The sequence below is a fragment of the Nothoprocta perdicaria genome, unplaced genomic scaffold (genome assembly GCF_003342845.1).
Source record: "Nothoprocta perdicaria isolate Ctin4 unplaced genomic scaffold, notPer1 scaffold_15, whole genome shotgun sequence".
Lineage (NCBI taxonomy): Eukaryota > Metazoa > Chordata > Aves > Tinamiformes > Tinamidae > Nothoprocta > Nothoprocta perdicaria.
This window is the reverse complement of record NW_020454649.1, coordinates 4,092,889-4,108,527: the sequence shown is the minus strand read 5'-3', so window position 1 is coordinate 4,108,527 and position 15,639 is coordinate 4,092,889. Positions and strand designations below refer to the sequence as shown.

The 15,639-nt window shown below is 44.4% G+C and overlaps 1 protein-coding gene across 2 annotated transcripts in view; it reads left to right on the top strand.

The window, feature by feature from the left end:
* CCND1 (cyclin D1) overlaps window positions 1-15,173 on the top strand; it is a 16,480-nt gene extending 1,307 nt beyond the window's left edge. The window contains exons 2-6 of one of the 2 annotated variants that reach the window (XM_026034666.1): window positions 792-1,007; window positions 1,253-1,412; window positions 6,831-6,979; window positions 11,934-12,043; window positions 12,775-15,173. In XM_026034666.1, coding sequence (XP_025890451.1) covers window positions 792-1,007; window positions 1,253-1,412; window positions 6,831-6,979; window positions 11,934-12,043; window positions 12,775-12,778 — 639 coding nt within the window. In that variant the 3' untranslated portion in view covers window positions 12,779-15,173. Of the gene's footprint in view, window positions 1-791; window positions 1,008-1,252; window positions 1,413-6,830; window positions 6,980-11,933; window positions 12,525-12,774 lie in introns of those variants that run through there. The other variant, XM_026034665.1, reaches the window with a different exon arrangement.
* Window positions 15,174-15,639: the final 466 nt, after the last annotated feature.

The following is a 15,639-nucleotide window of genomic DNA, read 5'->3' as shown; positions in this document are numbered from 1 at the left end:
GCGCTGCGAGCGCGCGGCGCCCGGCTCGCCCTGCGAGGCGTCGCGCCTGGCCGCGCCGCGCGGCGAGAGGGGGGCCCGCCGCTTTCCACTTCGGGGAGCCCCCCCCGAGCGCGCCCCGCGGCCCCTCGCCGCGGCGATCGGTAAAGGGCACCCGCCGCGGCGTTTTCAGCCGCTTTTCGGGGCTCCCAGGATTTTTTAAATATTTTTAAATATTTTTTGAAAAGATGACGTCTGGGGAAATGCGGCTGGACGCCACCTTTGTGTCTCGAGCAGAGAGAGAGGAATCGGCAGCGCAACGGCAAAATACATATATATATTTATTAAAAAACAAAGGCAAACAACCCAAATAAATCTGAGGGCAACCCTAGATGTGCACCCACATTCCTGGGCACGGGGGTTTGCGCTCCCCCTTTTTTTTCCCTGTTTTTTTTTCCCCTCTTTTCTGTTCTAGGAGTCGAGAAGACGAGGGCAGATCTGTTCCCCCCCCTCCTTTTTTTCCTTTTTTTTTTTTTTTTTTTTTATTTTTTTTCCTCCCCAAACCCGAACCCGCCTGCGGATTTCTAAGGCCACATTTCTCCCCGCTTTGTCACTCGTGACTTTCTGTTTCATTTTCTTTGACGCCTCTGTTTTTTTCCCCTTTTACACGTTTTTTCTCAGCTGCGTTCTCCCCGTTGCGTCCCCGACCCTCGCTTTGCAGCGGCCGAGAGGGGGAGGGAAGGCGAGGGCAGCAGGACAGCACCAGCTTTTGCCCATACTAAATTGTTACTCAACGATCTCTCCCTCTCTTCCAGGTTTGCGAGGAGCAGAAGTGCGAAGAGGAAGTTTTCCCCTTGGCTATGAATTATTTGGACAGATTTTTGTCGCTCGAACCCCTCAAGAAAAGCCGATTGCAGCTGCTCGGAGCTACCTGCATGTTCGTGGCTTCAAAAATGAAGGAGACGATTCCTCTGACCGCGGAGAAACTCTGCATCTACACTGATAACTCCATCAGACCCGACGAGTTACTGGTAATTCACGTTTAGTCACCTCGTCCGAAGCCAAGCGCCGGCAGGAGGCCCCAAGGGCAGAGGGCGACGGGGCCGCAGCGCGGGGCCGCCACCGCCGCGGCCCGGCCCGGCCCGGCCCGGCCTGGTTCGGTTCGGGGGCGGCCCGAGCTGCCCGCTGCGGCGGCCGTGAGCATGAGCGGAGCTAACCATGTTTCCCTCCTCTTCCTCCTCTTCTTCCCCCTCTCCTCCCTCTTGTTTTTTTGCAGCAAATGGAGCTGCTGCTGGTGAATAAGCTGAAGTGGAATCTGGCTGCCATGACCCCCCATGATTTCATTGAACATTTCCTAACTAAAATGCCTCTGGCAGAGGACACCAAGCAGATCATCCGCAAACACGCTCAGACTTTTGTGGCTCTGTGCGCTACAGGTATGAGCCCTGCGCATGAAACAAGGCGTGTTGCTCCCCTGCACAAATGTGCCCCCCAGCTCGTAAGGCTCCCTGTAGCTGTGGACTAGAGTGAGTCCGCAGAGCTGAGGGGAGGTAATTTAAGCCCTCATTATTGCCCCTGGTTGTTTGCAGAAGGTGGATTACTTTGTGGAGGTAAGTTTTTCAGAAGATACTCTTCTGAGTTGAGCAAGTGGAGATCCTGTGCTCTGGAGGGGCAGGAGGAGCACTTCTTGGTAGCTCCGCGGTTGGGTTTGCGCTCCGAGTGGCACCATTTGTTCACCTCTGCTTATCAGGTTTTATGCGGGGCTGCAAAAGACTTACGGCCCATATGGGGAATCCCTCTGTGTGGATTCATTCTTAAGATGGTGTTTAAAGGCACAGAGAGCGAGCGAGTTGGCCTGTGAATAGCTCTGCGTGGGGGTTTTAAAACTTCCCTCTTCAAGTTGCCTCTTCCCCCTCCTCTGTGGCTGCCGGATTGGAGGAGGGCCACGCGGCACAGAGGCTTTCCTGGCACAGGACCGAGTCTCTGCCATCTGCACCCTTCTGACCACGTGCTGCGCTGCAGCCATGTGCAGGGGCGGCCTCCAGAGGAGCCAAAGACGCCGACTGTTGGCTAGGCTGGGTTTGCAGAGGCCCGGTCTTTGCTTTCAAGGGCACTCACCGCGTGTGTGCGCGCACGCTTGCTTTGAAGCTCCGGGTTTGCATGTGCAGCGTGTGCGTCTGTCCGTGCGCGGCCTCCAGGCGCTCGACCCGAACGAGTGAGAAGGAAGAAAGTTCAGGAGAGTCTCCCTGTTCTCCAGACCCTGCCGTTCCCGCAGGACAGAGTGGAGGAGTGGGCACAAAGGAAGTTCAAAACTGAAGAAGCGCCATTTGAACAAAATGTGTTCACTGCATTTCCTTTCAGTGTGGCAAGGCAAACCCAGGAGTGACAAAAGAATCAGAAAAAGCAGCCAAAGCAAATTTGTTTAGTATGTAAGGAGAAGTGCCAGGCACCCCGCTAGCACTGAAAAATTTACTGTAAAGGAGATACAGTGCTTTACTGAATATTAACATTTAATAGCATTTATACTAAGAAAAGAAGTCAAATGGGCATTTCAACTTGAGAAAAGGTGCCCTACACTTGAAAACTTTGGTGGGACGTGTGTAGTCAGTGAACGAAAAAAAAAACATGTTTTATCGCTTATTTTCAGATAGATGGATTTTGTCAAAAGATTTAAGAAAGATTGCAGACACTTAGAAGAAGAAAATGTTGTTTTCATAGAGTCAGCTCTATTGCAAGGCCTAAAGATAGAACGAACCATAAAAGAGAAATTTATAAACAGTGGCTTTGCTTTTCATCTTGAGCCTAACATCAGAGTAGGAGGCAGTTGGTAAGTCAGCCTGCCTGGAATAACGCTCCATGCTCGGAGCCTGCTGCGCTCAGCCAGCCTTCCGAGGACCTGCAGCAGGATTTGGGGAAAATCAGACTCACTGTGCACAACAGATTGAACCACATAAGGCTGCTCTGACTGCAAATATGTGATTTGCTGAGTTGGAAGCTACCTCAGTTAACTAAAAAGAAAGCTACCCAGGCTCTCCTTTAGATTCAGGGATATTTAACCTAGGTTGTTGTGTTGGCAATGACAGGGATGAAAACAAGAGTAGTTCAAAGGTTGGGGGACTTGCTAAAAGTCCAGTACTTTGATCTACTGTTGGTGTCGTTAGGTTTCTTTTAGGAAGCACATCCAGAGCCTTTATTTAATAGTGCTGCACACCACAGCTGGAGAATGGATCAGTAAATGGGAACCATGTTCTGGGAATTTTCCTTTGCTTTAAAACAACAGCGCTGAGCTCACCAGAACTGGGGCCCTCGTCAGCTCCCTACTGAAGCTGTTGGGAATATTGCCCGAGGAAGCAGCGTCGAGGAAGGCTGCCACTGGGCTCTGCATTTTTATTGTTTCTTTGGATGTGCGGGCTTTCTGTGTGCCTCGTTTCCTCACGGCTGCTCTGTCGGGCGGCGAAGACCCGGTGTGGCTGAGCAGCAGCATGTGGACTTTGCTTGGCTTGCGCTGGGCTGCGCTGCCCCCCTCGCCCCAGCGAGCGGAGGAGGCTGCGAGCGCCCGGCACCCGCCTGCCCGGCGCAGGGCCTGAGCCAAAGTCCACTGGAAACGCCGTGGAACTCGCCTCTGCGGCCTCGGGCAAGGGCAGTGTGGTGGGCAGAATGCAGCCAGCGTCCCCCGCTGCGGGAAGGTGTCGTGAGAAGGTCTGGCAAAATAACGTTGCTTTTCCCGGAAAATGACACGTGGGGCTGTTAAGCGCAGCGAGGCGAAGGCGGGAGGCGCGCGCGAGCACATGCGGCCGCAGGAGGAGCAGAGGGGAATTCCTCCCAGTTCCCTCCTGGTCCAGCTGGCTGCCCAGCAGAAGTGGATTTGTTGGATTTGGTTGAGTTTTGAAAAATATATTTCAGCGGAGTATGTCTTTGTGCTGTGGTAGGTTAGGGAGAAAAAGAAAAAGAAAAAAAATGACCAGGGGTTGTTTGAAGTTAACACATAATTGAGTTTAATGAATGAGGCTTTGGCATGGCCGGGCGAGGCAGGGAGAGCTCAAAAGGAAACAGGCCTCTTTTGGCCCAAGTTAAGACCAGTGTTGAGGGAGAGCTGCAGCTCTATACAAGCATAACAATGAATAGCAACAAATATTGGAGCTTCAGCATTTCATTATGCTCTTCTGGTTATCAAAACATACCAGGCTCCCTTTATATTATTATTATTGCTATTGCTATTATTGTTGTTGCTTTCGGACGGAGAGAGGCGTCCCTTTGAAACAACTGCGCCAGAGTTCTTCTATTCTCCGGCCTGTATAAAATTGGGAGTCTCAAGGTATGTGACCAGTTGGAACCTGTTGCATCTTGCAGCAAGTGATTTATGTTCACAGTTTTGATTTGCCTCAATGAAAAGATTTTCATTCATAGCCCCCAGCTCTCCAGACGGATGGAATTGCTGCTCCATTTAAAAAGGAAAAGGGGTGACTCGCCTTGTTAGGAATTTTTTTTAAAGCGCTGCAGCGCCTATATGCCTGCTTTGTCCTCCCTTCAGGGTGGCTGGCATTCTTCTCTCTCCTCCCCCTCCTCTCTCGCTCTCTCTCTCTTTTTAACAACGCTGAAGTTGTTTATTCTTTTTGGATGAAGTCTCAGATAGGCTACTGGGGATGTGTGCTTCAATTGATGGGGCCCCCTGCCCCATTGTGGCTGTGTCAGGTCTAATTCATCTCACCGAAGCCCCCTTGTTCCTGAGCGCTCAATAGCGCAAGATGAGGCGATGGAGGCTGACAATGATGCCACACTCTTCACTTGGGGGCATCCAATTACAGCCGAGAGGGGCCCCCTGATTAATATGCTGAAATTAGTGGCCTCTGCCACAAATAATTCCTTGTTGAGTTGCAACAAAAAGGCAGTCCACGCTGCTTGTCTGGAGTGGTTATAGGGACAGACACAAACTGGTCATTTAAACTTCATTATCACTTTTCCACCTTGGAAAGAATGAGGGTGTGACTACGAATTCATGTTCTTGTTTACGGCCCTATTTAAGTGCAGAAGGCAAATCGGGATGGCAGAGGGGCTCCTGCCGGGCCGCGCTCACCTGCTGGCGCCTCCCGCCGATGCCCTGCGGGTGCCGCCCCGGACGCTGCTCCCCTGCGAGCAGAGCGGCCGCACGGGGTGGAACCTGAACCTGCCCTCAGCAGGAACCCCTGCCTTGGAGGCCTGCCTGCAGCAAGGGAGGGCTCTTCCGAAGGGAGGCATCGCCAGGAACCAGACTGTCCTACTACCTGGGAAGGGAGAAGTTTGCTGGGAGCTGCATGTGTTTGTATGTGGCGGCACATGGAGGATTAGGAGAAGGGGGAAAAGTGAAATTGGTTTTCCATGTGCTAACAAAGGCGAGGTGACCTCAGATACAGTTGGGCCTTTTGTTGCCTCTTCCACAAAAAAAATCGGCCACAACTAATCCCGTGAGCTTCGTTGTGGAGGCTCCTAGGATGGTGGGTGAAACGGCCCTTTTGAAGGTGGGGTATTGCTTGGGCTACAATGGACTGTCAGGGGTACGTGAATAGATTCAGAGAGGACTTTCACAGAGTCCTGAAGGCCTTTAGTTTCACTGGTAAAACATTTACACAAAAGTTATTTTATCATAATAAAAGAGATGCATGATTTAATACTTAAACTCTTCCACTGAGCCCTCTAAGCTATCCACTCCTTTGATTTCATTCAGGAGTTTGACAGATGGTTTATATTTTTTCAACCCAGAGGAAGTTGTGTTCTGATAAAAGCTGAAGGAATGTATCTCAGGTTCTTGTGTATAATGTGGTATTTCCCCTTTCTCCTGCACAAAATCAGACATTTGCCTGTGCCACTTATTTGCTTTGTTTCTGATTCTTCTCCAAGGTGTACGCTGCCCTGGATCAAACACATTCCTGTTTAGCAGAAAGAGCCTTAGCATTAAAATGTGGATTATTCTTATTAAGAAGAAGGAAAAAAAAGGCTAAATGGCAGAGATAGCCCCTTAAGGAATCATGGGAGTGGCTTTGTGGAGAGACCTACAGCAATGCAGTCTGGAAGGGGGCCCAGCCTCTTGTCAGCATGGTGTCACATCAGAATGTAACTGATTGTCCGCCAATTCTTGGGACCCCCGTCACTTAGTTATGCCACATTTACATTAAATCCCTGTTGCCAGGATGGATGGCAGCCACTGACAAGAGACTAGGTTGAGACAAAGCATTTTTAAGATGAAACCTTAATTTAAATATGGATTATCTGCCTCCTGACGGGGTTAAGCAGTCCTTCTCTCTCTCTCTCTCTCTCTCTCTCTCTCTCTCTCTCTCTCTCTCTCTCTCTCTCTCTCTCTCTCTCTCTCTCTCTCTCTCTTTCTTTCTTTCTTTCTTTCTTTCTGTTCGTTAAAAGTTATATTCCTTTTAATGTCAGTGTAAAGGTTTCTGCTTTAAGGGGCCCAGAGGCTCCTTATTACAGCGTACTTAGGATCTGGTTGTGCCAAACACTGAAGAATGTGAACAGGTTTTCTCAAAAGCATAGTGCTGTTGACCTGAAAGATATTATTCATGTGAGTGAAATATTTAAACATTTGAAGAATGGGAGCCCTGTTGTGGCAGAAATAATCTCAATGTGATGAGTGGTCTCCCCAGCCTACTGCTCGGAAGGGCTATTCAATATGGAGAGTTGCCTCTGTGAATCAGTGTTTACAGGTTTGCGCACCTTTCTATTCATAATTTCCCTGCCTTTTTAATGCAGTAGTTGGCAACTGAGACCTGCCTGTGCTGCTTTGCAGAAGAGACTGCATGTGTATGAGAAGGCTTGTCCTAAAGAAATCGTTTTGATGGTTTTTTATTTCTTTTTCTCTCTTCCTACAGATGTCAAATTTATTTCAAACCCGCCTTCCATGATTGCAGCTGGCAGTGTGGTAGCTGCTGTGCAAGGCCTGCATCTGGGGAACACTAACACTTTCCTCTCCTATCAATGCCTCACACATTTCCTATCACAAGTTATCAAATGTGACCCGGTAAGTGACTCTCTTGGATTCTCTTGATGTCCTGCCTCAGAGTTTCAGAGCAAAAGCCTGCTCAGTGCGCAGCAGCTGAGCTGACAGCAAACCTCGCTGAAAGCGAAGCCTGCCTGTGATTTCTGAACATGCCTTTGCCCTAGTCATTTAGCCATCATTGTATATTGTTAGTACCCAGCAGTCATGTTGCTGCGGTTCATTGATGAAAACAGTTCTCCTGTTTTGTAAGACAGGTGTATTTGACAAAGCAAAGGAAACCTCAAATTTTATTATAAGACAATTGCAGAGGCTCCATTTAGAGGTAGGCAATTAAAGCGGGGAGTCTGTGCAAAACAAAGACTTTAAAATAAGGACATAGTTACAAAGATTGCAGCAAATAGACCTCCTGGTATCTCTGACCTTATCTTTGACTGTTCTTGAGACCTTTCATTGTGACAAGTGGTGTGAAAAAGCCCTTCTTAAAATTGAGTTCTAATGATCTAATTTGGTTTATTACGTGCTAGAGCTGCACAGTAGCTGGTATTGAATTCCTTTTTGGAACAACCATTTGTCCCACGACTTTCTGACTAGGTAGATGGTCCTCACAGGACTCCAGTTTTGCCCCGCAGCTTCCAGGAGATGCACATCAGTAACTAGTGAGCAATAAACCTTTCATGAGTGAATGGGCCAGGAAGGGAGCCTACAAGGAAGACCTAAAGTCAATGATCCATGTCATAATGGTGTGTGAAGTTGGGGCAGAGTTGAGCTTTGTTTTGTAACAATGTGGAAGACCAATAAATAGATGCTTTAAAAAGGTTCTTGTGAGGTCTCCAAGCACTGGACAATGAGTCAAATAAAGACAACCCTGTGGCTAGCGGCACCATCTTTGAGATGCTGTGAAACTGTTTTACATGTTCATAATTTGAATATGGGGAGAGCTGTATTAGTCCAGGCACTTCAAAACAAATTCAGTGTAATTGGACTTTTGCTGACAAGATTGAACCATTTCTGGAAAGATGAATGCATCACCAGGGATTCTTCATAGAAGAGGAATTTGATAGACTATCTGTGGGATATTCTGGCAAATACCAAATCATACCAAAGGGTATGATTTTGTTCACCTGAGCAATGTCTCAGTATTTAGCATGTTATTTTTGTCATTTATATGACTGTAGCAAAACTAACATGGATCCTGCACTGACACATTAAATACTATGAGCAGTTTAAATGCTGAAGTAAGACGTTGTAAATATCATGCTGCTCAGTGGGGCTTGTACCTGCAATGCTTTCAGCGAGCACTTGGCTTCTATCCAGTGATATTCAAAGCAGGTACTTAGGAAAAATCCTAGGCTTGCTATCTGTACTGATAGTGAGTATCTGATGCAAACAAAAATATTATTTAATCATTCCTGATACACAGCATTAAAATAGATTCTCTCATCATGGGGAACAACACCACGTCCTTATGTGACTTGACTTCATTGATGTTGGAGCTCATTTAAAAGAGAAGAAAGTATCTTTAACAAGGAGGATAATTGCTGGTTATTTCTTTTTATGGTCCAGAATCATTGTAAAGCCACAGTCTGTGTGACCTGAACTTAAAATTAAGAGCTTTAAGAAGAATTAACTGTCCTTCAACTTCTGTTGCCTTAGGCTTTAGAATAGCAGGAATTTGAAATAATGTTCTTATGTAGCCTGCCTCAGAAAATCGGAATCATCACAGAATTGTACCAAAGAAGTTAAGTACTTCAGAACTGGAAGCATTACTTGCATCTTAATTCCCTGTGGGGTGTTTTAAGAGTGACATTACTACTGCTCTTAATAAGAGAACATCTCTCACTCCTATTTCAAGTAGAGAAACCTGCTTGGTCCTGTACAAAGCCTGAATTGCCTCTATTGAGATGTCCTGCAGACTTACCTGTGCAACCAGGAGTATTGAACCTTAATGTCTGTATGAAGCTTCTTACCTTGCCCCACAGGGATGGTTCCTCTTGTCAAGCCGCGCAACTGAACGTGTTTATATTGGGTTGTCCCGAAATATTAAGAGTGTGCGTTGCATTATAAAAGCGTGACTACCATTCTGCCTGATTATCATATTGGCTAGACCAGCAGCTCTGTTGGATTTCAGGTTATATAATCATGCTTTTTTACCTTTAGTCTCAAAGAAGACTGAATCTAAAGTAAAATGAATATCACCTGATTGGAATTCCTTTATGGTTTATGTTTATATTGGTAGGAGTCCAATTTCCCATTTTGCCTTTGATCAGGGGTAATTAGAAGTCAGATAATCACAATTAGAAGTCTTGGGCTGTCTTCCATCATTCTATTCTTGACCTCATCATCCAAACAGATTGAATTTTACCTGACATTCATTTCCAGGCCAGAAATTTGCTAGACTGGATGAGATTGGGTTTCCTTGCTGTCTGTTGGGACACGGGAATGTGTCCCCTGCCTGCCCCTCCTCAGAGGCACCTTCAAACATGTGCTCGTTGCCCAGGACAGGGCAGGCAGGAACAAAGGATCTCCAAGCAGTTGCTCTTTGTTGTTGTTTGTTTCCTTTTGTATCTGACCCTGGAGTCTGGTGGTGTCTGTTGTGTGTGTTAAAGGTATTTGACCACATAAGTGAAGCTAGCAAGCCTTTTTTTCACTGAGAAGCTTAATTAATCCAGGAAGGGTTTATGACCTTGAACAAACTGTGGGCATTGAAAATTTGGGTAGCGAAGCAGAAAAGTTGTTGGGAGAAGTTAAGAGAGTAACACACCGGTCTTGTATTTGCTTTTGAGTATTGAGAAGTACTAAGAATGAAAAACTACTCCGGTGGGATTGTTCACACGGAATTTCATATTTTGCAGTTATTTTTGCCAGCTCTAAGTCGCTCCTGCAGACAAACTGCTCAGCTGGTAGCTATCTGAGCAAAAATGATTTGGCCAAAAATGCCTAAGACATTTCAAAAATAGTTGTTCACTGAACTGTAGCTTAGGACACAGTCTGTTCGTAATAATTTGTGAAGGTTATGTATCTTTAAAAATGTGGAGTTATAACATGCTGTACTCTCAGAATCTCACAGGAAAAAATAGTGGTCAAAATTACTTTTAACTTATGTAGTGCAGTGTAATTATTCATGACTGGACTGCAGAGGCAGAAGAGGAGGTACTTACAGAAATCCTTTCTCACAGCGTCCTAGCTGCTTAGTTCACAGGAATTACTTTGTGTGTTGGTTTTCAGAGCTCAGACGGGCTCTCATCAAATGGCAGCATTTCCAAAACAGAAGCAGGACTTGCTTTGCTGTGCAAACAAACCAACTTTTAGTCTGTAGCACTGGACGCACTACCTGGATAGAATCGTCTTCAAAGTGCTGGGCACCTGAGAAGCGCAAAACCCGAGCGCTGTCCTTGTGTCCCGCCCCAGCACAGCTGCCCATGCCCAGCGTGGGAGAGGGTCGTGCTCCGGAGCGCCGGGTACAGGGAGGTCCCATCTGTCCCATCCTGGATGGGTGAGGGCACTGGGCAGGAGCCTTCCTGGGCAGGCCAGAGGTATGTAGGAGCCAAAGGCAGGATGACTTTAGGATACAAGGCGTTGCTTTTTGTCATTTAAAACGCTGTGTGTCTCTGTCAAGAGGAAATATTACACTAGGGTTTAAACCAGGAAAGGTCATAGGTTATGTGTTTTCAGTGAGCTGTAACTGATGGTCTGATCTGCTTAGAGGTAGGATTAACCTCCCTCTCCCTCAGAAAGGGCTTGCAGAGAATTGTTTGCTTGGGTTTCTAATCTTATTTTACCCCAAATGCCATGTGCCCTTATTGGTGGCAGAGGAGATTCTTGTGGCAGTGGAACCGGTGAAAAGCTGGTAGATCACACAAGAAGCCTCTGAATGAAGGCAGAATTGAAACTGGGAAATAAAGAAAACAGCAGGCAGGTCACCCTCTCAGGAAAACAACATTCATTCTCAGTCATGCACATCCTAACACTTTTGACGGCAATTTATCATGGAAGACTGGGTTCACCGCAAGGGCTAACACATGTCATAGGTTAAATCAGAGGAGGCAGCACTGAAAGGAAACTTCAAAGTCCTTCATACACAGAGCTAAATATGTTGAGAAAAAGCTTACGGTGTTTGTTATGAAGATGGGAGTAAACAGCCGGCTGGAGGAGTTGTGGCAAAATGCAGGGCCATGTTTTCCCCCACTGACGGCACCGATTCTGTGTCCACACGACACGGCCCGTGACGGGGACACGCAGGCCTGGGCGGCAGCGAGTGGCGCGGGTTGCGCTAAGGGGCCCTGCCGAGTCTGCGTACACGCAGTCGGATGTGGGGAATTGGGAAGGGCCCTTCCCGCAGCCGTGGGATCCGCCACGAGGGAGAGCCCTGGGGGCACAGCCAGCCCCGGGCACCGCTGGTCCAGCTCGGAAACGCCTCGGCCCAGCAGAGTGTGGCCAGAGGCTGTGCAGGCCTTTAGGAACCACATGGAAAGCTCGGGCTCCGTTTGGGGGTCACGCAGCCTATCTAGTTATTTTTTTTCCAAATGCTTTCTGAGTTGGAAATCAATCGGCTAAGCTGGAGTGATAGTGTCAGTGGGGCTGGGACTTAGGCCCTGTCATTTGTGCAGCTTTCCCCTTTCCCCAAGAGCTTCGTGTCGTCAAGACTCGCGCTTGGGAAGCCCACCGTTCACATGGAGCAGCCTGCACTGCCAAAGCATTTCCGTGGTTAGAGTAGAAGCCCTTTCAGCATCGGAGCAGCTCCAGCCCAGAGGCTGCGCTCAGATCCGGGCTGTGTCTTGCACACGGCTGGGCACCTTGGCCCATCCTCGCTGCTCAGTCTTCTTCTCGCTCTTCCCCCGTTCCTTTCAGGCTGCTGCATCTCAGGGAATTTGATCGCATTTCTCTTGCCTCTTCAAGAAATGGTACTTGGTTTGTGATCTCAGTATCTTTCTAAAGGACCCTGGGTCTTTTTCTCCTTCCATTTAATCCTCTCTAGGATTGTTTACGAGCCTGCCAAGAACAGATCGAATCCCTCCTTGAATCCAGTCTACGCCAGGCACAGCAACACAACGTATCTTCAGAAACAAAGACTGTAGAGGACGAAGCAGACCTTTCCTGCACACCTACTGATGTGCGAGATGTGAACATTTAAGAGGACTTCTACCAAGGGGTTTGCTTGGCGAGAAAAGCAGACAAAGAAAGGGCATCTGAGAAGGAATCAGCGTCAGGATCTACCCCCCAGAAACCCTTTTCTCCAGGACATTTTTATACCAGAAGGGAAAACCATTCTTGTTTTTTTTCCTTGCTCTGTCTCCCTTCCATCTGTGACTTCAAACAAACAAATAAACAAAAAATACCCCAAAAACTGTCTTAAAAAAAGAAAAAAATAGTATTTGCATTACCCCCAGGGGTTTGTGCTACAAAAATAGAAGATTTTATACAATAATAATCAACTAGTTTTTATATTAAAGTGTTCTTGTCTGTATGTTGTAAAAATAGGCATTAACACACAAAATGTCTCCAGGGGAGGTATTAGATTTGATTTCTTACATATAAAACAAACCAACAAACCATTTTTAAAGTAGAAGAGGGTTATCTTTTTTTTTTTTTTTTTTTGATAGTAAATGAAATATTCTTTTTTTTTTTCTTTAAAAAAGCATAGCTTTAACGCAGTTCTAGGCTTTTCTGTATCTTGCTTGCTTATGCATTTAGTCACTTTATAATTCATCTGTAAATGTTTATTTTATTCCTTTAGTGTTTTTTTTATCCTCTTCACCTTATAAATGGTTAACGTAACCCATAAGTTAGTATATGTTAGTATACAGCATTATTATATGTTAATCTTTTTTTGTGCCTGTGGATTGCCTGTACAGGAGGCATTTGTAGGGTTCCAGCTTAGCATTGTCGGGAAAGGCCAATGTACTACTCATACGATACTCTATTATAAAGAGAAACCGAAATAGTGACATAATATATTATATTTTTGTAATCTTCATATTTTTGTAGTTACCTGTGTAAAAATGCTGGTCTGACCCCACAGATATTCAGCCTAATTATCGTCAGGTTCAATCCACAGTTTAGTCTTTTTTTTTTTTTATAATATTCTAAAACCATTCCATTCAAAGCACTTTCAGTCCATTAGATATATAGGAAATACATTCTTTTATTGTGTGGGATTTTTTTTTTTTTAATGGAATGGTTTGGAAATATATAAGTGCTTGTTCGCAAACTTGGAATTGCAAAGCAAGTGCATTTAACTATGGTGTTAGAGGAAAGGTGATTTTTTTCTGAAGGTTGTGTTCCAGCGAGAGAAATTGCATTCACAAATTGCCAGGATATCTTCCTATCCTTTTCTATAGAAAAGTTGAAGTTTAGAAATCCTTTGGTGCCAACTCATCTTTGTAAATTAGGGGCCTTAAAGGTTCACGTATAGGACACATAGTTTAAGGATTGTCTCTAGATGTTTTACAACTGAAGGTTTTTAAACACTAAAATATATAATTTATAGTTAAGGCTAAAAAAGAATGAATATTTATTACAGAGGATGTTCATAAGGCCAGTATGATTTGTAAAATAATGCAATCGCCCCTTTTTTTTTTTAAAAAAAAGCATGATCTTTCTACCCTTGATGTTGCAGTTTTAACAGCTTATTCAAGAAAAAAGGATACTCTTCAAAGAACAAACTCAAAACAGTCTACTTGGCCCCTTCTTAACTCATTTTCAAAAGCAGTCTAACCATGAAAAACGCCATAGTTATGAGAATTGGAGTACTTGAAAGAAGTTCTTATTCCAGTATATTCCCCCCCTTTTTTTTTTTTCGTTTTAATTTAGCTACAACTAGAAAATTTGCACATCTTGGCTATGTATCTTTTTATTATTATTTTAGAAAGTAGCTGAAGGGACGTGGACATAGCTGTTGAAGTTGACGCTCGAGGAGAATGTGATGGTAAAACGTATGTGAGAAAACTGCCGCTAAGGTGTTGATTGTTAAAAAAAAAAAGAAAAAAAAAAGAGGAAAAAAAGAGAGGAAAAAAAAAAGAAAAAAAAGAAAAAGAGAAAAGAAAAGGAGTGGATGCTCCATTTTTATTGAGCTGCTATGGATAAATTCCCAGCATGGTTTGAAAAAAAAATTAACATTGCTTTTCTGTATCTTTGTCATTGTGTTTTGCTGCTATTTTGTGGATCATTTTTTTTTTTGTTATACAATGTCATATACTGCCATGTTATAGGTTTTAATTTTCTCATAGAAAATTATATTATTGACATCATTTTTTTTGTAGATTTTTTATGTGATCAATTTTTACTTAATGTGATTACTGCTCTATTCCAAAAAAAGGCTCCTGTTTCACAATACCTCATACTTCAGTTACCCGTGTCTAGACCAGGTTTTAATGTTCGTACACAGTGCCTCATAGTTCTACTGCAAACTGAAATGCATCGAACGTCTTTCTGAATGGGTCTCGCGATTTGCAACTAGGTTGTGTTAACTTAAAAACAGCAGACATTTCAGAAGATCAAGTAATGTCAAGGTTTTTTTTGTTGTTGTTACGCATTTTATAAAGCTGGATTCTTTGTCTGATCTGGGGTTTATTATCATAGTAGTTTTAAGCTGTGTTATTAGCCACATTGATATATGAAAGGTGCATTATAATGTAACTCTTATGTGCCAGCTGATGCGGTTTCCCACCAGTTGGGACACATCATTTGGTATGATAGGCTTATCTTCTGGAACTCTTTAAGTATTTTGTGTGTTTAATCTGTTATGATATACTAGGGGTTTTTTGTTTTGGTTTTCTTTATTTTTTTTTTTATTATAGCATAATGCTAATTTAAAAAAAGCCTGTAAATCTCATAAATAAGCCAGCTAACAGAGTTGTATGCTGAAGAATAATCTAGCTGTTGCCTGTATGCTGCTAAACCAAAACAGAATTAGAACTCAATTTTGAGGGCGAACGCAGTTAAGACCCTACCTAGTGCATAAACAAGGCATTGCAGTGCTACTAGCAGTCGCAGGACCCAGGAGGACTGGATACATTCTGTCCCAATTTCAGGAACATTTCTTACTGCTTACCTCATGAACACTTCTGTTGGTGGCATCTCTGTGTCTCTGAACCAAACCTGATGATGTTGAGTTAGTGGTTACTGGTTATATTTTGTGTTACACTGAGTGGCAGTGCGTACCACAAAACTTCTTAAATATTGTATGTACTAAATGGCCAAATCCAGATCGGTGGGTTCATGTGCCAACAGAGATGCTTTATTTCTCACACGATATTATAACAATCTGTAGTAAGCAAGCAATTCAGATTTGTACTTTTTTTTATATTGTACTTATTGGCATCACTGGTCTGAAATGCACATTTTCACCCACAGACCTGTAACAGACAAGTTTCCAGCAAAAAAAAAAAAAAGAAAAAAAAACCTAAAGTCTAGAAATAAAATTGGTAAAACCCAATGTCTGCTTGTTGTGTTTCTTTTTTTTTAAATTACATTCACGAATGCTGAATGGTAGTAACTACCTGATGCACCGAGTAAGCAACATGTTTTTCTAGTGTTGACTGTCCATGCTTTAATAGTTGCAATGCATCTTTTAGTTAATAGTTGCAATGAATCCTTTTATCGTTATTTTATGAAACTGTAGGTGTTTTTAGCAATGGGTAAGTGACTGCCTGTCATAGTAATGTGTATTTTAAAAAGCAAAA